General features: G+C 35.2%; 3 protein-coding genes across 3 annotated transcripts; 1 reads left to right on the forward strand and 2 right to left on the reverse strand.

Moving 5' to 3' along the window:
- Nucleotides 1-910: 910 nt before the first annotated feature.
- On the forward strand, nucleotides 911-5,231 carry LOC137836276 (protein ULTRAPETALA 1). Its single transcript, XM_068645079.2, has 3 exons — nucleotides 911-1,534; nucleotides 2,787-3,111; nucleotides 4,872-5,231. The coding sequence occupies exons 1-3, from the start codon at nucleotides 1,324-1,326 to the stop codon at nucleotides 5,044-5,046; spliced, it is 711 nt and encodes a 236-aa protein (XP_068501180.1). The 5' UTR covers nucleotides 911-1,323; the 3' UTR covers nucleotides 5,047-5,231.
- A 1,244-nt stretch (nucleotides 5,232-6,475) lies between these two features.
- On the reverse strand, nucleotides 6,476-9,257 carry LOC137836169 (uncharacterized). The gene is made up of 3 exons (XM_068645043.1): nucleotides 8,581-9,257; nucleotides 7,881-7,958; nucleotides 6,476-7,704 (listed from the first exon to the last, which is right to left on the reverse strand). Exons 1-3 carry the CDS (start codon nucleotides 9,124-9,126, stop codon nucleotides 6,697-6,699), a joined length of 1,632 nt encoding a protein of 543 aa, XP_068501144.1. The 5' UTR covers nucleotides 9,127-9,257; the 3' UTR covers nucleotides 6,476-6,696.
- Nucleotides 9,258-18,163: 8,906 nt separating this feature from the next.
- On the reverse strand, nucleotides 18,164-21,092 carry LOC137835046 (uncharacterized). The gene is made up of 4 exons (XM_068643369.2): nucleotides 20,570-21,092; nucleotides 19,342-20,165; nucleotides 19,207-19,266; nucleotides 18,164-19,045 (listed from the first exon to the last, which is right to left on the reverse strand). Exons 1-4 carry the CDS (start codon nucleotides 21,090-21,092, stop codon nucleotides 18,164-18,166), a joined length of 2,289 nt encoding a protein of 762 aa, XP_068499470.2.
- Between the last annotated feature and the right edge of the window lie 2,402 nt (nucleotides 21,093-23,494).

Raw genomic sequence — 23,494 nt, forward strand, 5'->3', positions numbered from 1 at the left:
TGATTAAGGGAAAGGTATATTCCTTTGATAAACTATCACGCCATTTTGATCGAGTCCCGGTAAAGAGATGAGAACTTTATTCAGTGTGTCTGTATCAAGTTCTCTAATAAAGACTTTACCAATTTTGTTGAATGAGTTTTTGACACATTAACTGTGGTGTTGGGATTCAGAAAGTCTTCTGCCATATATGGAGACAGATAAAGAATCAATTCTCCTCTCATCACCTTATGTTGTTACAAGTCTTAACGTATATACCATATATCACCACCGTGGTGGTTGCGGCTGGAGTAACGTCTGATGTAATTGTAGTAATCAAAACAAAATGGAAAAAAATTACAATATTGCTTTCGTGTTGAATGCATGAGTTAATGTAGTCACCGTCTTTGGTCGTCCCTTCAATTATTCATGGCCGTTGTATACATGATCACTAAGTAATGCTATTAATTATATAGAGTATGACAAAACAACACATGGAGGATTTAAATTCTGAATAAGGCATGTAATATAATGTTTTGGAACGTAAAATCTCCTTAGTCCAAGTAATAGTATCTGCAGTTTAACATTGGTTCTGTACTTCTGTGTTGCATTACCTTAAAAGTAAAAACTTTGAACCAAACCCTTTGGCTTGTTGTAGTTACCATTTGACAACCTACTAAAATTGACTCAGATCCATGATGTCGTAAAATGAATTGCAGCTTATGCAGAAGAGAATCCAATTCTCATTCCATGACGGCAAAACACCACTTTATTTTTTTTATCTCCCCTTTTTTTCAAAAAAAAGGCCTCTTTCTCTCTAAATTCGTTCCATTATTTATGCAAAATCATAATATTTAGAAACTATCCCCTAAAAATGGTTTCAGTTAAAGTAAAAAATAAAATAAAAAACAAAAACACAGACTATCACACGAATATCAAAAACCTAGTCTGGTTTCATGAGATGATTTCCCTATAAACTTTTGTTTTCTCTCTCTATATCTCTCTTTATATATCAATATCCTCCCTCATCTCATGACATATCATATCATGCATAGCAAGTAGCACCCTAAGCCTTTTAACCCCTTCACCTCACTCACAACATTTGTTTGGCTACGCCAGCTCATTCATTTATTCATTCAACCCCATCACCAACCCCTCAGTATCTCTCTCTTTTCTTCTCTCTCTCTCTCTCTCTCTCTCTCTCTCTTCTCAAACATTTCAACGTTTCTGTGTCAGATCTCAAGGCTTAACGTTGTGTTGGGTCGTCTTCGGCATCGCGTTGCCCTTGGTATTCGATTTTACACCCACATCGTTTTCTGGTAAAAAACAGAGTCTTTTGAAGGGAAAATGGCGAACGGGTTAGAGAGAGAAAGTGGGTCGACGATATTCAGTGAGGAGGAGCTGAGAGAGGTGAGTGGGGTGAAGCGTGTCGGGGACTATGTCGAAGTCACGTGCGGGTGCACGAGCCATAGATATGGTGACGCTGTTGGAAGACTTAGGGTTTTCGTTAATGGGTACCTTGAAATCACTTGTGAATGCACCCCTGGTTGTCAAGAAGGTCTCTTTCTCTCTCCAAAGATGAGGGTTTTTGTTTTTGTTTCGTTTTGTTTCGTTTTGTTTTGTGTGAGTGTTTTTGTGTTGTGCATGTCTTTGGTTTGTGTTGAGATGAGTTTTTTTGACGTTGATGGGTGTCATTATGGGGTTGTTTTGATCTGCTTCGGGTTTTGAGTTTGTGATGGTGCGTTCATACAGTTGAACTGTATGTTGATTTGTCTCACTGAACTTATTGGTTTGGTATACTACACGATCGGGCTTGGAGGGTGTTTGTTTTTGTTGTGTGCAATTGTGGAAGATTTTCAAACAACACCTGTCCTTTTTTCTGTTTAAACGTGTCTTTCTTCTTTATGAAGGAGACCTTTTTGTTGTTTGTATATAATAACGTGGCGTAACCATTATGTTATATCGTTACTCCATGTTTGTTGAAAGTGATCGAAGTCTGTTTGGCAGAGTAGACTGTTTGTGTGATCCTATGGTATTATTATTAGTTTATAATATGTAATGAGTTTTGCTCATGAGTTTGGTTCTTGTCCCTGATGGCATATTCTCTTATGTTAGGAATGAATGTGATTGATTGCTGTTTGTATTTGTCATGAACCATCCGTTCCACTTGAGTAGTTTTTAATTGTTGGGTACTGAGTTGAACGAGTACCTTCGGCAGAGACTGAAAATAGAATCTAATTCTTTCAATCACTATGCATATGCTTTGTCTAGTTGTATTTGTTCCACTTATTAGATGTCTGCGTTATTTTTGATTCCACAAGAATGTATAGAAGGATTAATACCTTGATGCATGCGAATTAAAGAAAAACAAAAATTAATGACTATTACTTAGCAAATCTTGTTCGCCTCGCAGCATGTGATATTTTTAAGTAATCGTTTCTACAAAATATACATGAAATACCGACTTAAGAAAATGATTTCATAGAGTAATGTAAAACCATGCCAATATGATTTGAACTTGAAAGCTCATACAGATCAACAATTAAGGAAGAGATCACATGATCAAGTGTGGATAAGAATCCTGAAAATTCACTCATAAATAAATAAAAGAAAGGATTTCATGGGCCCTCTGGTGAAGTTGAGAGGGGAAAGTAAGCTCTAATAGCCTAGTTCTTGAAAAAGAAAAACCTTTTTTCTGATATTTGATTCTAGACTTTGTTTGCTATGCATTGTTGCACCTTTTTCTTTTGTGATAGTGTTTTTCTTCCAAATGACCCTTTTTATTTGCATGAACGTTGCTTTATTGATAGCCAAGTTGACTCCTTCTGCATTTGAGAAACACTCTGGAAGAGAGACTGCTAGGAAATGGAAGAATAATGTCTGGGTAATTGTTAATGGTGAGAAGGTTCCACTGTGTAAAACAGTACTGCTCAAATACTATAATCAGGTGTCAAAAGCTGCAAATGGCTCCCATAGATCCCAAAATGGCCGTGCTTGTCACCGTGATGAGTTTGTTCGCTGCTCTAGGTGCAATAAAGAGCGTAGGTTTCGTCTGAGAACTAAAGAGGAATGCCGCATTCACCATGATGCTTTGGCAGATGCAAATTGGAAATGTTCTGATCTTCCATATGACAAGTATGTTTTTTTCGCTTATATATGGTACACTTTTACTGAGAATTAAAATATAAATGAGCAACTCATATTTTAATTGTCGGTGGCTTGTTTTGTTATAAAGTCCATCTATTAGATTGATGTTAATAAATTCACCATGCTTTGAACGCTTTCATTGATGCCAATAGCACTGTCTATTTAAAATGTTATATTGTTGGAAGTGATATGGCCACTTTCCAAGTTGAACCAATAGCTTTTGTCTTTTCTTAATCTTGAGTAAGATTTGAAGCTGTAGTAGCCAATACTTGCAAATTTGCAGAGTGCTATGCAAGCTATAGCATACAGTCTTTGTGATAGTATCATGAAGTCTCAAGCTGGGAGTGTTTAAGCACGCCTGGTTGTAAGGAATGTTTGGTAGCATCTTTAGTGATAAAATTAGATATTTTTTAAGCAATTTTTTCAGATTTTTATGTGTTTGGTTGTATCTGTTCATGAGTTAGTTGAATTATTATTATACAGACTTAAAGTGTGTCATCTGTTGTTGTTACAAGTACATAAGTACCAGTATTTCAATTTGGCCAGAAGCTGTGCATTCTAGATTTAATGATTTATACAGGAATTCAAAAATGGAAGAGGGGCAAAAATATGCTGAAGCTAGCATTTTACAAGGTCTTATCAAGGAAATGATGAGTGCAATTGCAGTGTACGACAGAAGATATTGAAATAGACTGACTACTGATTATTTCAAATTTTCGAAATTGTGAAGTGATGTGTTTGCAGTAGATTGAATATCTTTTTTCAGCAAAAAATCACAATTGGCAATTATTTAAAGACCATCTCCTGAGACAATATGGGCATAATTCAGTTACAGGAATGTAGTTGAAAAACAGTATGGGTCTTACTGTTCCCATGATTTTATTTTCTCCTGAATTTAAAATGGAAACTATTCGTAACCGTAGGAGCTTATGGTTTGAGATAATATTTTTTTATTTACATTTTTAAGTACAAAAATAATGCCTTGTTTCTACATTGTTTTCTGTTTTAAGATGTTTCTACAAGAAACAGTGATAAAAAAAAAGTTTCATTATTTCCCATTTGAATTTCTGAAAACAGAAGACAAAGTACAAAGGAGGTGACACTTTTGTAATTAAAAGTAAAAACAGAAAAGGAAAACAAAAATTGTTTTCTAGATAGCCCAAAATTTATAAAATAGTTTTTTTATAAGTGTTTTGGCAACATGTTCATCTTCCATCCACCACTGGCAAATGCTTCTTACTGCTTAGACTGTTATTGCTATAGCTCCACTGTCTGCTGTTTATGCTATTATTATATTCGAACTAGATAGCTTCTAGAACTTCATTATTGTTGACTTTAAATGTATACCATCACTTTGATCAGCTATTACCCGTTATTTCCAGTTATCTGTGCACTATGTCCATTTTCTCCTTTCAGTGACTGATCACCACCCTTTTATTTTAATAATAAAATACTCTTTGCTTGAGATTTGCAACCAATGACAATGGATAGATTGTTACCCCCACTTTGGAGGCGAAGGACAAGCTGCTGATGGGTATCTTGTATTCTTATCCATTACAAAGAGTTATCTAAAAGCATTTTGGTAGAAGTACTCAAGTAGATACATGGTTTTATTTTATATCCAGCATACATCAAATTGGTCTATTTAGACAGTATTGGCTTGTTTATGTTATTGCACATTTGTCATTACTGAAAGTATCTCGTTATATACATTTTTGGAGCAATTAATAATGGTAATTATGTTTCAGAATTACATGTGAAGATGAAGAGGAAAGGGCAAGTCGTAGAGTTTACAGGGGATGCACTCGTTCACCAACATGCAAAGGTTGCACTTCTTGTGTCTGCTTTGGCTGTGATATCTGCCGCTTTTCAGATTGCAGCTGCCAGACTTGTGCTGACTTTACAAACAATGCCAAAGCTTGACTGCTTCATATTCAGCTATTTTCTCACTCGTTAATGTGACCTATTTATGCCTCCCTATAAGAAGAATATGTTTAATTTAATTTCCTAATTTCTCATTACCAGTCTGACTGAGTTCACCATTCCTTGTTCTCACTGTGACTGGATCATAAATTTCAATCTCAGCAATTTATTTTCACTCTTTCTAATCCCTCTCTCTCTCTATCTATCTATCTCCTTTTATGTTTGTTCATATATTATTATCATGAAGGAAAAATTGTTAAAAAAAGGGGTGGCAGGGTGGTGATTTGATATGCAATGGATGGTGACATAGCCATAATAATGCAGTAGCCGACCAGCTCCGTGTTTTGGACAATTATTGCCTCCTCGTCGATGCTTTGTTATTCAGTCCTCAATATTGGCTTTGGAGATGAGTGTGCTTTCTTTATATATGAGCCACATGTTATTTGTTCAAGTATAAATGATTCCAAAGGAAACTGAGTGGTTGCTTATTATGTTCTCTTTTTTAAAAATATACTTTTTCATCTTTTTTTAGCTCAGACAACCAAGGCCACGTTTATGTCTTTTTGCCTCTGAATGGTATGCAAACATTAAACATTTCTGTTCGATTTCATCTGAAAATGGTTTACTTGGTCTATTAATAGGTATTCAAGTTTAAAATTAGTTCTTAATTATTAAATTTTAAAAAATGAAAATAGCTTTTATCATAAAAAATGTTATCATCTATATGGATTATATTGTGATAACATAGTTAGATTTATTTTACTGATAATATATTATATTTGAAAAAAAAAGATAAAATGTGAGGAGGTAAAAGCTCATTTCAAAAATATCATTTTAAATTTTTAAATTAAAGACTTCAAATTATCAAACAAACAAACTTTTATGCCTTTTGATTTCGTAGGTGCATAACTCAAACTCATTCCAGCTCCCTCTGAGGTATGTAAAATGGTTTAGGCCTGAAAAAGCTTCAAGGTTTGTTTGTAAAAGGAGGAAGATGACATTTTAGATTACAATGACAAAAAATTTGCCCTGAGCTTAGAAGAGTAGGTTTCAGAAATTGTTAGAAAAAAATTTAATATAAATATTTCCAATTATTCTTCTGATCATTGGCTCATTTTTCTTATTATCTAAATTTTTTTGCATAAAAAGATTCTTAGCAATATATATTAACTTGATTGTTTCTAAATACACATTCTACTTAGTTTAAGAAATCATAAAATCAAAAGAAAGTCGTTAGGGACTCTAATTACAGAGTTTAAAGAAGTACATTAGGGATGCTAAAAGTCATTTCTCTTGAGACATACAGGAATTGTTTGTAATTATTACGATAGATCCTTAAAAAGGGAGCTTCTAACAGTGGGAGGAATAAATTGGGCTTTCTAGGATGAGGTTACATGAACATACATTGGCATGATTCAGGCATTGGAAGTAAACAAACAAAACAATCAGCACCCATCTATTCAAATCCATATAACTTTCAACCACAAATGATGCCTTTAATTTGATATTAGAAACTTAACTACTTCAAAAACTTGCCTAATTCGTTTCAAAATTCAATAGGCTTACAAGAAATTTACATTTGTAATACATTCCTTGCAAAATGGCCGAACTCGAGAAATCAGTTCAGTGTGCAATAGACCACAATGAACTTCACTTGGCTGGTCGCCACCCTTTCCTTCCTGCACCATGAAATGTTTTTCTACCACGATTACCAGATGGACGTGGATGAAACTGAGGGGGGGCACCAGAATTGGATGGAAATCCCTGTTGTGCAGGTGGCTGAATCTGTTGGAAGGGTGATCCCATCCCAAATGCCATTTGGTTTTGACCAACAAGCCCTGTTGCATATATGGATTGAGCAAACATATTGGGCTGCATCCCAGGTAGCATAGTTGTGGAAAGAGATCCCTGATTGCCATGTAATTGCTGTTGAAATGGAATTCCTGGCATTGGCAGCTGGGGAGGAATTTGAGTGTTTTGTGGGAACCATGATAGGCCATTTGCAGGAAAACCATTAGGAAACATGGCATTCTGTGGGTGCTGTGGAAATGCTCCGTTTGTCCAAACTCCATTTGTAGCAAAGTTGGGGGGCGCTGCGTTTAAGTGGGGAAATGATGGAACTGTGGCAGTTCCCCCCAAAAGAGTTTGTCCAATACTTGGAAAAGGAGGACAATTTCCGTGAGTAAGCAAAGGTGCAGCAGGTGCGTCAGGGATGGTTGGTGCCACATGCTCTTTAGGTGAAAATTTCTTTCTGTTGTTTTTTTTCTTGGCATGATTTTGATCATTTACACCTCTTTTTGTCGTTCTATGCATTCTCTTGTGTTCAGCCTCTTTTTCATCATCTGAAAACTCCATTTCGTCAGATAACTCTTCATCATTCGCACCAGATGCATCGTACCCTTTCCTATAAAGATCCTGGTTATTAAGCACATGATCAGCAAATTCTGGAACAAACGAGATCAAGGTTCCCTCATTGATCCCTGTAGGAACTTCACTTTCAGAATTGTATCTCACAACATAATAAGGGTTCTTGACTGGTCCAAAGATTTCATCAATTAAACCTAGTGGTTTTCGGCTTTCAGTCAACCAAAGAATAGAACCCTCATTAAGAGGGTCATGCTTCTCCACTCCTTCCACAACGACTTGAGCACCAAGAGTCTGAAAAATGAGAAACTTCATTATGATGATCCCAACACTATTCAACACCCTTTCTATTCTATTCCTATTGCCATTTTAACATACACGCACACTTAATTAAGCAACTAAAGAAGCTAAATTTGAAATCAATGATGGAATGCCTATTTTCATTAGAGACAGGGATACTGTAGACTTACAGAAGTAATGATTCCCACTGGCAACATTTGATGGTGTGGTTCTAAAGCAGCATTGACAGGAGGAACAGCGGGCAGATTCTGCATAAGTTGACAACACCATTCAAAAGAATACACAAAAACACAATAAAATTGCATATAGCAATGATCCGAGTCATCATCAAGTTACTCAGACTACTTCCACTAATTGACTTTCTTCACCTGTGTGTGTATTGTCTTAAACATCACGAGATTTTCAAATTTCTTGTATTCTAATTCAAAATTCCTAATAAAACTCCAATGTAAAGGGTCAAACTTTGTCGTATTTGGTTTGAAAAATGTTTTCACTTAGTTTCTTAGTTTTAGAAGTTCATACAGAAGGAAATAGAGAAAAACAACTTTTTCTTATTTCCCATTTTCAATATTTACTGTGTAAACACCCGGAAAACAGGAAACATTGCAAAAATAGAAAAAATAAATCCCAAACAAAACTATCTTTGAGACAAAAACTGGAACAAAAATATTCTCGCAGAAAAACCAAACTAAAATATACATCTTAGGAATGAAATGAAAGGATCCAAACCCATCACACCTATCTCAATTACCATAAACAACAGCATAACACAAAACACTTTACACCCTCACAGTAGACAACATGTTCTTTAAATGTTAATTCCAATGAAGAATGAAATTAGCAATATGACTAAAATAAATAAAACAACACCTGAAGCTCGTTCTTTGACCTGATGGGTCCAACTCCAGCATCACCATCTTCCTCATCATGATCACCATCAGCATCAACCATGCTCCAACTAGCCATCTTTTCTTCATCGGAGCTACTTATCTCGCCTTCTTCAACTTCTACCTCTTTGTCATCATCACTCTCCTCTTCGCTATCACTACTGCTACTGCTGCTACTACTACTGCTGCTACTGCTGCTGCTACTACTACTTTCACTACCAGAATCAGGACTTTCAGACCCAGAATTTTCACTTCCGCTTTCACTATCACTATCACTTCCTGTATCATCCTTATCACCGTTCTCCTCAATAGAAAGAGAAGAACCCAACAAATTGATCTTCTCCACAGCTTCCTCAATAGGAGCAACACAACCCAAAGTCGCCAACTTTTCCGTCTCCGCTTCCTGGGTCTCCACCCCAATTGGATTCGGGTCAATATCCAACCGATTCTCGTGTTGAGAAGCCGTTGTTGTATCTACCCCAATAAGAATCGGGTCGACATTGAACCCGTCTTCGTGTTGGGAAGCCATTATAACCTACTTTCAGCACGAAATCGAAACCAAAAGCGGGTATTTTCGAATTCAAAGGGAGGAATTTGGGTAGTTTAGTGTCGTCGCTTAAACCCTAGGCGCTAGGGGTTTTTGTATTGTATGCAACCTTTATATGGGAAGAAAAACGATATGTTATATATAGAATTTAATTTCCCAAATAAACCTTTTTTCAAAAAAATTACACAAATATTTTTATAAACCCTTTTTTTAATTACACAAAGAAATGAGAAACACTATGAAAATAACAGGTTTTTATGTTAAGAGAAAAATAATAGAAAAAAAATGGAAGAGGGAAGTAGGTTAATTTAAATAGATAAAAACAGATGGGAAATAACGAGTGGTTTAAATTTCTTTCTTTCTTTCTTTTTTTTCTTTTATTTTATTTTCTTCATCAAACACACTCATTTTGTTTTCTTCTTTTTCACAATTTTCTTTTCTATTCTAACACGTAAAAGATAAATGATATTTTACAATCAAAAGAAGTCATTTTGTTATCATCAGGTAAGTATGTGTTTGAATAGGGTTGATAAAATTGTTTACGAATAAAATTATTTTTTATTAAATTAGTTTCGAAATGGTGTGATTTTTGTTTGAATCTTCTTATTGTAAAAGTAAGTTAACTGTAAAATTGAGTATACTTTTTTTAACGTGAAAATTACTTAAAGTTGCCTCAACTCAATTAAATATAGATCAAAATACATTCTTAAAATAAATGAAATATTTGTAAATTTTCAAAAATTATATTTATTAAATTTGCAATGTGATTTACCATAATCTAAGATGAAATTTGAACACAGTAAAAATCCTACCAGCAATAATTCTAAATATATAATGTAATTGAATATGTGATCTATGAATTAGAGACTATTTGAGATGATTTACTTGTATATTCCCTTAATCTACAGTTTTTTAATGTGTTTCATATTTTAAAATGTACATAGTAAATAGTAAAAAAATTATTTTCTTTGCAACTTAAAAAATATTTGAAAAGATAATTATCCATAATAAGTGTACAGTCGAGTGATGCGATAGGATTTGGATCGTAATAAAATAAAATTGTTTTTTTGTTCATATTGGATTTTTTTTACCCTTTTTTAAGCAGTTTCTTCCTGTACTCCTACATTTTTCTTTCTGCACCCCCACAATGTTATATGTAAAGACTAAACTGTCCTTATTATTTTTTAAAAACCCTAAAATGCACTTGAATTGTATTTATTTTTTTTTGCATTCTGGATTATGAAATCTGAAAAAATTTTGGATTGACACTTTGGTAAAATTTCGGATCCACCAATTTGTAATTCAAAATATGCATTTCACATTCAAAAATCCATCATTCAAAAAAAACATTCTGAATCCACCAATCCGTAACAGAAATATGTATTCCGGATTCAGAAATCCATAATTAAAAAAAAAAACATTCTGGATCCACCAATCCGTAACAGAATTAGGCTTCCGAATTCAGCAATTCAAAAATCAATAATTTATGCAAAATTTGTTTCCATAACACCCCCTTATCTAGAAAAAAAAATGATTTAGTTTCGGATTGATGAATCCGTAGCACACTCCTAGATCCCAATTTTCGGTAACTACGGTGTCCTTTTTCAAATAAAAGGTCAAGATCAGTTTTGGGATTTAGAAAATTGTGAGGGTGCAGGAAGAAGAAGCCCCTTTTTTATTTTAGTTTTTTGGGCTAGTTTGCTTTAGGCTCATTACCTTTTTTGTTTTCAGCTTGATATATTTTTATATTTTTTTCTCTGTAAGATATATAATATAGATTGTTTCTTCCTATTCTTGCATTTCCTATATTCTTTTCTCACCTCCATAAATTTTCGTATTTCCAAAAATATCTCTCTGTAATATTTCAGATTATATAATTCGAAAGTCTTTTTTCAAATTCGTAATTAGCTTCCGGATTACATAATCCGAAAGCCTTTTTTTAGATGCATAATTAGTTTTCGGATTACATAATCTAGAAGCTAAAAAAGGCTTCCAAATTATGTAATCCGAAAGTCTTTTTCAAATGTGTGTCCGAATTACATAATTCAGAAGCTACTCTATGGGGTGACACAAGAAGGATAAAAAGGTATTTTTATGTTTTGTATGGGGGTGGCAGAACAACATATGAAGGTGCAGGAAGAAACAATCTATAATATATTTAGAAGTTTATTTTGTGCATCTCTTTGCCCCTTTTCTTCTAGTTTCTTTTAGGATTTTCTTCCTTCGCTTCTTACTTTTCTCTGCGAGTGTTTTTATTCATTTTTGGTTTTGTAGTGGTCTTACGCTTCTTGGATGGATTGAACATCTTTCGTATTATGATATCAGATCTCTTCATTTAAAGAGTTCTGATGTGCACAATGGTGTGTTTTTCTTTTTTGAGTTCTTTGTTTCTTGTTTCCAAATCAAATCTTTCTTCTCTTTTTTTAGATATAGTTGAAGAACGATCGGCTAAATTGGATTAGTCGATCTAATCGACAAACAATTATATTTATTACATCCTAATGAAAACCCCACTGCTTTGATGGTTTCGTTGGTGTTTGATTATGCAAACTATCATTCTTGGAGCATATCGATAATTATCATGTTGAGTGTGCAAGACCTAGAAAATAAATTTAGAGTAGAAAAGGTATATTTTAAATGATACATGAATATTTTATTACTAAAGTGAAAAAGTATATAAATAGAAAAACAGATATTCAAGTTTCATTTTAAAAGAACTACCATCTCTCTAAACTTTTCCTTTTTCTTTCTCCTGCCTTCTCTCTAACTTCTTGAACATCTCTATCATTAGAATGACGATTGAAGTCTGTCATGGATTCCTGGTAGTGAATACTACAAGACTGTCCGATCAATGTTTTAGACCAAGTAAGTTTCTTTTTGCACATTCTTCCTTTGAGTAAGTTTTGAACCTGTTAGATTTTCTTTGGTATAGACTTTGCATGTGATGTTTAAAGCTTCATGATTAGTTCATTTTAGTTAAGAGTCCAAGTGATATGTTTTGATCATTGATCAAGACTCAGTGGTGTAGGTTAAGCTACCTTTGGGTTGTGTAGCATTAGAGCTCTTTGCGAGCAACTGCTCAAAGTCAGGTAAGGGAAGCTAATTTTATTTTCAAATAGAACCCTAGGATGGAAGATATGGATGTGGGGTTGGCGCGATTACCAGTCTCAAATTTTCTTGCAAGGATGTTTGTTTCTGAGAAAATTAGAATGTTCATTGAGATTGAATTGTTTATAATTTATGTTGATTGTGATGTGAATGAGTTAGTAAGTATGTTTTGTTTAAGATTGAAAGTGTTGAATGGTATTATAAAGTGTAAGAGTTGTATGTATTTGTTTTATAAATCTAGATAATTGGATTTGGTTTAGAAATAATGAATATATATGTTGACAAAGTAGCTCATTGAGAGTACCTCTACCTTTTGAATAAATAAATGAAAATTTTAATGTTGTAGGTTTATGAAAAATACAATTTTAAATGTAATTTTTTGTGAAAATATTAATGAGATCAGTTTTGAGAAACTTTTTTCTTCATCTTGTTCAGACGAGAAAATTTTTGCTTAAGTGAGAAGGAATTTTGTTCAAGCGAGGTTCATTTTTTCTCAAGCGAGATTATTTTTGCTCGATCTAAAAAATAAAAAATTAATTAATTAATTAATTAAATTAAAACTTAAATTTTAAGATTTCCTTATGTGTTTTTGTTTTATATTTCTTTATTGTTTTTAACTATCATTTATGAGAATTTTAATAATAATATATTTGAAAATTCTTTACTTTTTATGTGTTTATGTAATTTTTGGTTTGTTTGCTTTCTAAGTTTTGGTATTGATTAAATGGTGTGACTTTGTATAATGTGAGATGTGAATTATGAAATTGAAATCGAGACATAGTATTTTCAAGAAAGGAAATATCGTGTTGAGATTGTTAAAAGATACATTGACTAGTGATGTGTCTAAAATAAGGTATCCTGACTCTACTAATATAATGGAATCATATAGATAGAGTTATTTGGGTGGTGAGAGTGGAAAGAGGTTCATATGATTTTGTCTAGGGTGTGAAAAAGAACATTGTATTCCAAATTCATATGTATTAACCTTGTCATATGAGGTGATTTGAGATATTGAGATTTTTATGCACATAGTTGTGTAGATTCACAGTGAGGTAGTATGACATGTGAAAATCTCTGCCTCTAAGCATGCACGAGTCTTCCAGTAGTAGAGTCAAGTGTCTGAGTATGTGGGTCAGTAGAAATCTGGAATGAGAGATAATGATTATGAAATTTTATAGACACTTGATTTCTTTGTGTATATTGTACTGGCCAAACCTCGGACCTCGGCGGAATAAGAGGTCGACATCGGACCTTGGTGATCCTACAGTAATAATGGGCCACGTAAGCTAGGCCCCACAAATAGTATAAGTTAACATGAGTTAACACCTAGATATGAGAAAGACCTAAATCACGAGAGGATCATGCATGGGGTGTGTATAGTACATTCGGGTACAGAACAAACAAGTGTTTCCTGGAGGCGCTACGGCCCGTAGGGGTTAGGGTTTCCAGGGAAAGATTGCGTGCATGACACGTGAATAATTAGGGCACCCACAAAGCAGATGACGTCGCAGCGCTGGTACATGAGTTGGTACCTTGGCGGTCATACTGTTAGAGATATTGCACTCCAGAAGAGACAAGTCTTGTGCCGCGGCTACGCTAAGCTTGTGCAACGCGTCACAAGATGTCTCACCAGTAACCCTAATTCCACTTAAGGAAAGATCCTTGTGGGACAGAGAAGTTGACCTAATCACAACCTATATAAAGGGTGGTAAAAACCCTAGAAAGGTACGCCGTTTCTAAGACTGAAACTGCTTTACATACTTATAGTTTCTAGCCCAGTACTGACTTGATCGTCGGACTGCAATCAACAGGTAGGGCCCATATGTTTCAATGGAGCCACTCTCAGCTACCCAAAGAGAGAGCGAAACCACTAGGAGATAGGAGAAGTCACCGTCTGCCTTTGAAGTCAACGACGACTGAGATAACCGACGATAACATATATCTATGAGCATTGATGAACTTATGAGTGTTAATTGAAGTTCTATTTATATTAGAAGTTGTAAAAATAACTAGCTTACCCTTTTGTTTGCATTGTTTATGTTTTATTTATCTATAATAATCGTGCATCTACATGGGAGCAGATGATTTTACAGGTGATAGAGTTCCACTCTGTGTTGTTAGAGAAAATTGTTTTTTTAATAATTGTTTTAAGTCATTGTAAATATTTAAATCCTTAATAAAAGAAATATATTTTGAAATGTTGTATAAATGGGATGTATATATTTGTAAATACTTAATTAGATATTAGATGTGTATTATATAGTATTCATAGGTGGTAAATAGGGATGTTACAGAATGCGAAAAGTAAATGGAGTTCATTCTGGGTTCACATCCTTGTCCAGCCAAAATGGTTGTCTCATGGTTAGTTCATTTCATTATGTTTCCATTCCTATTAGGAAGAGCATTATATGGATGGATATGGCCAGAGATATTTGGAATGGTTTAAAAATAGGGTATTCTCAGGGAGATTTGTCTAGAATTTTTTATTTGCAAATGGAAGTTGCTTCTTTGAATCAAGGAGATTTATCTGTCACTGAATATTTTACCGAGCTTAGAATAATTTATGACGAGTTAGAAAACTTTATTTCCTAACCATGTATGCATTTGCAAAACAAAATGCTCTTGTTCTATTGCATCTATCAATCAAAGAAAGTGTGAAGATCAGGCTATGCAGTTCCTTTGTGGATTAAATGATCAATATAAACAACATAAGGTCACATGTGCTTCTTATGGAACCCATATCACCTATAACTAAAATCTTCTCTATTGTGGCACAACAAGAACGCCAATTGGCTAATAATTTTTTAGTCACAAAATGTTAATAGTGTCAATTCTAATCACAATTATGCTTCGTCGATCTGTACCTTTTGTGGGAAAATGGGCATACTGAGAATGTTTGTTTTAGAAAAATTGGGTTTCCTAGTCCAAAAATAAGACTTATAAAACCAACAGTAATAGAAAATTATGCACTTATTGTGGTAGAAATGGTCACACCATACATACTTGTTACAAGAAACATTAGTACCCATCAGGTTACAAGTTTTATAATGGTAATTTCAATCAGGTTAATAATGTTGTTATTTTTTATGATGTTTTTTTTATAAGAAATGTCAAAAGAGACAGGAAAATGGAGATATTCATCTTTCAGCACAACAATATCAAGTCTTATCTGATTTGTTTAGGCAAAGTACCAACAACAATTCTACCAATCAAGTTCAAGTGAACCAGATGGGATCTTTCACTGCTAATTCTTATCACAAAGTGTCAGAATAGTCTCCAACTGGTAATATCTTTCATTTAAACAATTTAAAGGATGCTAGAAATTACTAGATATTAGACTCAAGAGCAACTTATCTGAATTTGCTTCATATAAAAACATTAAACCTATTCTTATAACTTTACCAAATGGTCATCATGTGTTTGCTAACTATTTTGAAACAATTGATTTTAATCATAAATTGTATCTCACTGATGTCTTATATGTTCCCCAATTTTCCTTTAATCTTATTTCCACCTCAAAACTTTCTTTTGTATGATCGTCCTTTAGATGACTTACATACCAAGTTTAGCATTGCTTCACAGTCATTATGTTTCCATTCTAAATGAACGATGGGTGAATTAAGTAAATCGGCCTCTGGGAGACTTGGTAATTGATCATTCATTGGGAGATTAGGGGATTGATCGACCATTGAGAGACTCAGTGATTGATCAACCCCTGGAAGACCTAGTGATTGGTGTGAATCGATCTTGGGAGACCTCACTCAATCTTAGGTATATTCAAAGAATAACAACTCATTAATACCAAGATTCACAAATTGTACTGTTTGTGATTCTAACCATCAATTATTAGACTTGATTTGAGTCGTAAATAATCATTTCATGAGTAATTTATTTGTTAAACAGTTGAATCAACCTCTAGACAATCACATGATTGACTCTTGGATGACTAGGTCGTTAGGTAAGAATCGACCTTTAGGAAACATCTCTCAATCTCGACTATATTTGTAACGTAATGACTTACTTTCAGGATCCTAGAAAAAACCCGCAACTAACCTTCATAATATAACCATTCATTTTTATTATGTGCCACATTTTATTGAAAGTCTAGAACATCTATAAAACAACAATATTGAGAGAAAAAAATGGAAATTTTTTCTAAAATCACATACTCTTATTGATATGGAAAGAGACAATTCCTCCAATGACTCTCTACCATTTCTACGCAAAACAAATGGAAACAATCATATTTCAATTGATTCACATTATTATTAATGGTTTTTATGTTTTAGTGCTCTCAACACTTTTTTTTTCAACATTTTTTTTAATTTCTATCTTTATGATTGATAAAAGTAAAAAAAAAATCTCAATTCCTATATGCTATGGTGTCAATGACATTTTTCTAACATATGAAATATTATAATTGGATACATATATATTCTAGACCAAAATTTAAGAAATATAACATATATAATGATATTTTTGTATTTTATATAGAATTGAAATACTTAAACAATGATGATCTTTTGAGTAAAATTTTGTTTGAAAAAAAAATTATTATAAAGGTTTTTATTTTTATTTTTTTATCAGCAAAGAATAAATAAAATAAAATGAGACACTTTAGGAGTGTCCTAACCCTTATACAAAACACCCAAAACAAGTTTCCTAACATCCTACCAAATAAGGATCCAACAAACATTACACTACAAACCAAAAATAATAAACTAGTTCAAGATATAGGAACCCAACAAATATAATTATATCAACCCACCAAGAGATCACACTCTCAATATAGGACATGCATCCAACAACTAAACAGGATATTTGCCAGCAGGCAGAGGTGCCATAACCAAGTTCCAAACTCGACAAACCGATCCTACAAGAAGGAAATGTAAACCAAAAATAGTCCACCAAAGAGATCACACCCTTAGTATAGGACACAACATCCAACAACTAAACAAAATCTTTGCAGCAGGCTGAAGTACGCCAAATACCCAAGTGCCAACACCAACAAACCCATACATAAACCAGAGATATCCTGTAAAAAGCACACAACAACTTCCCAAGTTGGACAGATCAGTAACCAAAAGCACCACATATCAATCTCCCAAGACTCAAACAACATAAGATTCCAACACCAGACCGATAAAAATACATCAAAAACACTTCCTTTACCGCAGTCCAGGACTAAAATCAATAACCCGACCCTGCCAATTAGAAAAGACCAAAAAAAAAAAACCTGCACCAACACACTATACCTTCCAAACATGCAAGAAGAAATCATAAGCCAGATAGACCTGCACACAACACAAACACCTTCCAAGCGCAACCCAAGGGCACACACCTCAATCCAACCTTGCCAGGTAGGAGGATCCGATGAAACCTGCACAAAACACACCACTACTACCAAGTCTGGGCAAAAGCGTTAGTTAAATAACCCAAAAAATCAGTCTTTCAAATACCTCATACAACAATGAGGTTCCAAACACCAGTCTAAGTAGGAGAAAGCAGCCAATTTTTTTTTTATTGTGACCCAAGACCAAGTCTTCCTTTGTACCATAGTAAAAACCTCCACTAGATCTACCCGCCCATTCTCAAACAAAACCATATTCATGTGATTCCAAATTTCACTTACAATACCTACCCAAAGGCCCCCTCAGCACCTGATAATAGCATGTTTCAAGCCTATAGGTTTAAACATCCTAAAATGCATTTGTGCATCACGATGTAGAACCGAAGAATACCCCAACCACTCGAGACACATACACCAAATTCTCCAAGAGATCCTACATTCAAAAAATAAATGTCTTACCGACTCTTCTTCCACACCACATAGGGGGCACCGATCACTCATCAAAGGTATACCACGTCTCGAAAGATTGTCCTTAGTGGGAATGACATTACATAGCACCCTTCAAGCCGTAAATTGTGCCGAAGGTAAAGTCTTTAGAGTCCAGAATTTCACGAATAGTTCCTCAACCACTACAGACTCCTCCCCCATGAGAATATTATAGGCTTCCTTCACAGAGAAGTCCGTAGAATCCACATCCCTCCAGAGCCATTTATCGGGCTTAAATCCACCCTCTCTTGTTAACCTTTTGTTATCCAACATCTGCATCAAAAGATCAGCCAAACTGGATTCCCACACAAAAAGATTCCTTCTCCACCTCAGCTTCCATGACCAATTATTATTATTCCAAACCCCAACTTGTGAGAGAGTACGATTAGTATCTAAGGAAATCGAAAAAAGCCTAGGGAATTTATGCAGTAAAGGATCGTTGTCCAACAATTTATCCTCCCATAACCTGATTTCTTTCCTGTCCCCTACTTCCCACCGACCTCTGTCTTCAAAATCATTACCCCACTCCTCTAAATTCCACACCTTCCTAAGGTCCCTCCACCACAACGACTCCTTACAAATCTGACCTTGAGATCTTAATCCCCTCCACCCACCATACTTAGAATCTAGAATATCCTTCCATAAACTTCTCTTTTCAGACTTAAGTCTCCAAATCCATTTCCCTAGAAGAGCCAAGTTAAACTTTCCTATGTTAATGACCCCTAATCCGCCTTTATCTTTCAAATGACAAATCTTATCCCACGCCACCCAAGAAATTTTCATGTTCTCTGACCCCCAATCCCACAAAAAGTTTTTTTGTATCCTTTCATTTCCCTCACCATAGTTGTCGGCATACAAAATATGGAAACATAGAAGAGCGGTAAGGACGTAAGCACCGATTTGATAAGACATAATCTGCCTGCCAAAGAGAGGGATTTCCCTTTCCACGCGCTCAACCTACTCCGTAACTTAATGAGCATACCTTCCCAAAAGACACATATCTTATGATTCCCGCCTACCATCACCCCCAAGTAACTAAAAGGTGCCTTCATAATGTCACAATTAAGAATAGAGGCGAAAATCATCGTCTGATTCATATTCACACCCACTCCACCAACCTTACTCTTGGAATAATTAACCTTAAGACCAAGGGCAAGTTCAAAGCACTTCATAATAGCCTTTAAAGTAAAAACACTTTGGATTAAGGCTTTATAGAAAAATAGAGTGTCGTTTGCATATTGCACCATACTCACCTTTACTCGCTTTTCTCCGACCTCTATACTTTCTACTAACATCTTTTCTTCCGCCTGTCTAACTACCCCTACAAGTCCTTCAGCTGCAATTAGGAAAAGGAAATGTGCTAAAGGATCCCATTGTCTTAGGCCCTTCAAAGGTTTAAACTCGGTTGTTGAACTTCCATTTACCAACACAGATATTGAAGATGATTCTAAGCAGTTTTTTATCCATTCAATCCACTTTCCACAAAAACCTAATCTTCCTAGCAAGTAGTAAATAAACTCCCAGCTTACTGAATCATATACCTTTTCATAATCCACCTTAAACACCAGACATTCTTTCTTTTTCCTTTTTACCTTCTCAATGGTCTCATTAGCCACTAACACGCTATCCAACAAACCCCTTCCTTCCAAGAAAGCAGACTGCCTGGGGTCAATAACTTTGTTTAGCACCCTTTTCAACCTTGAATTGAGGATTTTAGAAATAATTTTATACACACAACCCACCAAAGAAATCGGTCTTAAATCATTTAGTTGTTGTGGATTTGCAACCTTTGGGACAAGGGTAATAAAGGAAGCATTAGTACCTTTCGGCCAACTTCCACCCTCTGCAAACCTTTGTACCACACTCACAACATCTCCTTTTAAAATGTCCCAACAAAATTTTATAAAGCCAAAATTAAATCCGTCTGGTCCAGGACTATTGGAGCTGTCACAATTCCAAACTGCCCCCTTAACTTCATCTTCAGATATAATTCCAAGCAACATTTCATTATCCTCCCTAGATATGCCCTTACATCGAACATTATCCAATCTAACAAGTTGACTTCCCCCCACTGAATCTGCCCTCAAAAAATTCCCTCACTCTAGCTTTTACTTTAGTTGGATCTTCACACCACTGATCTTCGACCTTGAGACCATTAATCCCATTTTGCATCCTCCTCCACTTAATACTTGAATGGTAAAACTTTGTATTCAAATCACCCTGACTTTTCCAACTCAACCTTGATTTTTGCAGTAAGATCGCCTCTTGTTTATCTCTGACTTGCCCCAAATCAGCTAACAATTGTCTCCTTTCCTCTTTGTCTTCCACACTCAACACCGCCTCATCATCTTTTCCATCTAGATCTTGGACTCTCTTTTTCCAATTCCACTCTTTGTTTATTAACATCTCCAAAGACATATTTGTTCCAATTCCTTATGTCGAACTTTAACCTTTTCAATTTCTCCTTTAAAACGTACAAACCGTTTCCCCTAATATCATAGCTTTCCCACTTATTCTTTACGAGCTCCTTAAACCGGGCATCTTTTTGCCATACATCGAGACATCTAAACGGTTTTGGACCCCAGTCGATGTTTATCTCCTTTAAAATTAAAGCACAGTGGTCCGAAATCGATTTCCCTTCTGCATAAAGTTTGCTTCCCGGCCACTTCTCTAACCATTCAAGGGAGACTAAAATTCTATTTATTATGCTCTTCACTATCCCATTAGGTTTATACCAAGTAAACTTTCTAGCCACCAATGGAATATCAACCAGACTAGAATCTTCAATAAACTTATTAAAACTTCGTATTTCACTACTATAATTGACATTATAATTTTGACCTTTTCTCTCCCCAACACTTCTAATAGAATTAAAATCTCCAGCTACACACCACAGTTTTATTGGGTGACTTTTCCTTATCTCACTTATCTCATCCCAAATAATTCTCTTTTCTCTTAAAGTACCGCCACAGTAAACATTAGCTATTGTTATTTCTATTGGCATTCCTACCTTCCATACTCCTTCAATAATTGAAAAGTTGTTCTCATTTCTCTACCTTTTCTTTTCAAAGCAATCTTTCTTCCACATCGTGATTATCCCTCCACCATTATTAACTGCTCCAATCTCAATCCATTCGATTTCATTTGACCCCCAAATTTGATAACACCTTTCCTTACTAATATGTTCACATTTTGTTTCTTGCAGACAGATAAATCCAATTTGTTGTTTTTTTAATGAGATCACTAATATACTTCCTTTTTATCCTTCCTCCCAAACCCCTAATATTCATACTAATCAGTTTCATCATTAACAACATTTTTCCCACCCCTACCTAATCCTTCCTTCCCATAGTCCCTTTCTTCCAGACTTTTTAACCTGTTTAATATATCATCCTCGTTTCCAAAACGAGACTATCCTACTTCCTTTCCTGAATTCCATATCATGTCTACTTCCAAATTCTCATTATTTAACCAGACCAAACAGTTTTTAGTACCGTTATTAGTAAAAGTAGTAGAACTAGAATACTAACCTTACATTCATTTTGTGAGATAGTTCTTTGAGTTTGTCAATACGTGTAAACCCCACCTCTTGTGACTTGCTATTGCTACACTCCCCAACTTCCATCAACGTCTGTCCAACACCGGGTATCGCTGCAACTTAACGGTGAATATGCATGTTCCCCACAGGGCTCACAGATAGGCCCCAAGAAATTGTTGCAACAATGCACAACAGCCAACGGACCACCAAAGAATACGTAGGGTTGCTTCCAGATTCCGAGGAGGTTTCCGCCACCACCAAGTCGCCATCTCCGACAAGCGAAGCAGGTGCGACTAGGTAGGACGGAGAAGTCATCAACGCAGCTTCGCGTGCGACAATCGTTCGAGCATCACACCTGGTGCCATAGGCGGAAGGTGGTGACGCAGCAGCACATACGACAGAGATACCGTCCTTTTCAGCATCGCGACTAGGCTCGCATGCGGAGAACGACGACGCAGCGTCGTGGGCGGCGGAGGTGACCTCTGTTCGTGCAATTGTGCCTCTCAACGCAGTCACCATCACCGCAGAGGTGACCTCCATTCGTGCAAACATGCCTCTCCGCACAAACGTCGCCGCCGCAAAAGCCCCCTCGTCACCGGCGAACGCTAACAGCAGTGTATGACCTAGGGCCACGTTAGCCCTACTTCCAACTCCAGAGAATTCAATTTCACTGAGAATTGGACCCAATCACACTCAAGAGGCCCAATATCAACAAATAAGCTTTTTATCTCTGTTAGGGTTTGCCTCTGACACCTACCTCATTAAGTGCAACCTTATATTCTTTAGTCAGCCCCTCTAATTCGTCAATTGTCTCATTAATGCACCCTTCTTGGCCAACTAAATCATCAATTGCCTCATTAAGACGCCTAGCGTTTTGTATCCCACTAATTTGCTGACCTTCCACGTCATCACTCTTGTCTTCTATAATCGCATATGGCTTTCGTGCCTCCCTGCGGAGAAGCCCTTCTGCCTCCTCCACCGTCGTGTCCTCCCCAACACCTCCATGAAAATTTAAATTACTTCCAAACTCTTACTCTTCTGATGCACCACACTCCCTCCCTACGAAACTCCCGAGTTCACCGTCATCAGAATTGCTTTCCCATTCACCAAAATGACATCTTTTAACTTTATTGATAGGTTCTTCTTCAATAGCTATTTGACACATAGTCACATTAACCTTCATACAATTTGTCCAACGAACCTTCCTTGCTACAGTCAATTTAATTAAGACTCTTGCATATTCTAGTTCTTCCATCTCCAAAGTATCCTTGTCAATTTCTACACGTGTTCCGACCATAGACACGATACTTTCCAAACTATGTCTACTCCACAGATTCAGGGGCAACCCTCTAATGCAAGTCCAAACAATTTTTTTTCGACACCATAAAATCTTTCTCCCAAGGGTTAATCGATTCAAAGATTGATTCAAACCACTCTTTATTTTCTTCTATGGTCTTTTTAATCAAACTCACATCTTCTCATAAACTCTTAAATTTCGTAAAAAACTCATAACTTTATAAAATCAATTAAAACCTTTATAGAGTTATGATTTTTTTACGAAATTTATATGTAAATTTGTGAGTTTTATTTTTTAAATTAATTATTGATTATTAGAATGTTTTTAATTACTATTTATTTTTTTCCTCTACACATCCTAAGAAAAAAGTACTAAGTACCGTTTAAATTAAAAAAAAAGACAGTCAAATTTACGATGTGAGAGGAAATTTTGAAAAATAATATTCAAATAAATAAATAAAATAAAATATATGCAGATGAAATAAAAACAAATGGATGGAAAAAAATTTATGGAAAATTATAGATAAACAAAGAAAAAAAAATCTTACAATGTTACTTCAAAAGTTATTAAA

This window comes from Phaseolus vulgaris, chromosome 11 (assembly GCF_051622355.1).
Source record: "Phaseolus vulgaris cultivar YP4 chromosome 11, ASM5162235v1, whole genome shotgun sequence".
Classification (NCBI taxonomy): Eukaryota; Viridiplantae; Streptophyta; class Magnoliopsida; order Fabales; family Fabaceae; genus Phaseolus; species Phaseolus vulgaris.

What these genes read in the sequence shown, in the direction of transcription:
- LOC137836276 (XM_068645079.2), top strand. Translation starts at nt 1,324, where the DNA reads ATGGCGAACGGGTTAGAGAGAGAAAGTGGGTCGACGATATTCAGTGAG. An exon ending in CACCCCTGGTTGTCAAGAAG is followed by an intron (nt 1,535 to 2,786) that starts GTCTCTTTCTCT and finishes CTTTATTGATAG; the next exon opens with CCAAGTTGACTCCTTCTGCA. An exon ending in TCTGATCTTCCATATGACAA is followed by an intron (nt 3,112 to 4,871) that starts GTATGTTTTTTT and finishes ATTATGTTTCAG; the next exon opens with AATTACATGTGAAGATGAAG.
- LOC137836169 (XM_068645043.1), bottom strand. Translation starts at nt 9,126, where the DNA reads ATGGCTTCCCAACACGAAGACGGGTTCAATGTCGACCCGATTCTTATT. An exon ending in GGTCAAAGAACGAGCTTCAG is followed by an intron (nt 7,959 to 8,580) that starts GTGTTGTTTTAT and finishes CAACTTATGCAG; the next exon opens with AATCTGCCCGCTGTTCCTCC. An exon ending in CAGTGGGAATCATTACTTCT is followed by an intron (nt 7,705 to 7,880) that starts GTAAGTCTACAG and finishes CTCATTTTTCAG; the next exon opens with ACTCTTGGTGCTCAAGTCGT.
- LOC137835046 (XM_068643369.2), bottom strand. Translation starts at nt 21,092, where the DNA reads ATGCCAATAGAAATAACAATAGCTAATGTTTACTGTGGCGGTACTTTA. An exon ending in TCGGAGAAAAGCGAGTAAAG is followed by an intron (nt 19,267 to 19,341) that starts GTGAGTATGGTG and finishes TTTACTTTAAAG; the next exon opens with GCTATTATGAAGTGCTTTGA. An exon ending in TTAATTATTCCAAGAGTAAG is followed by an intron (nt 19,046 to 19,206) that starts GTTGGTGGAGTG and finishes GTTACGGAGTAG; the next exon opens with GTTGAGCGCGTGGAAAGGGA.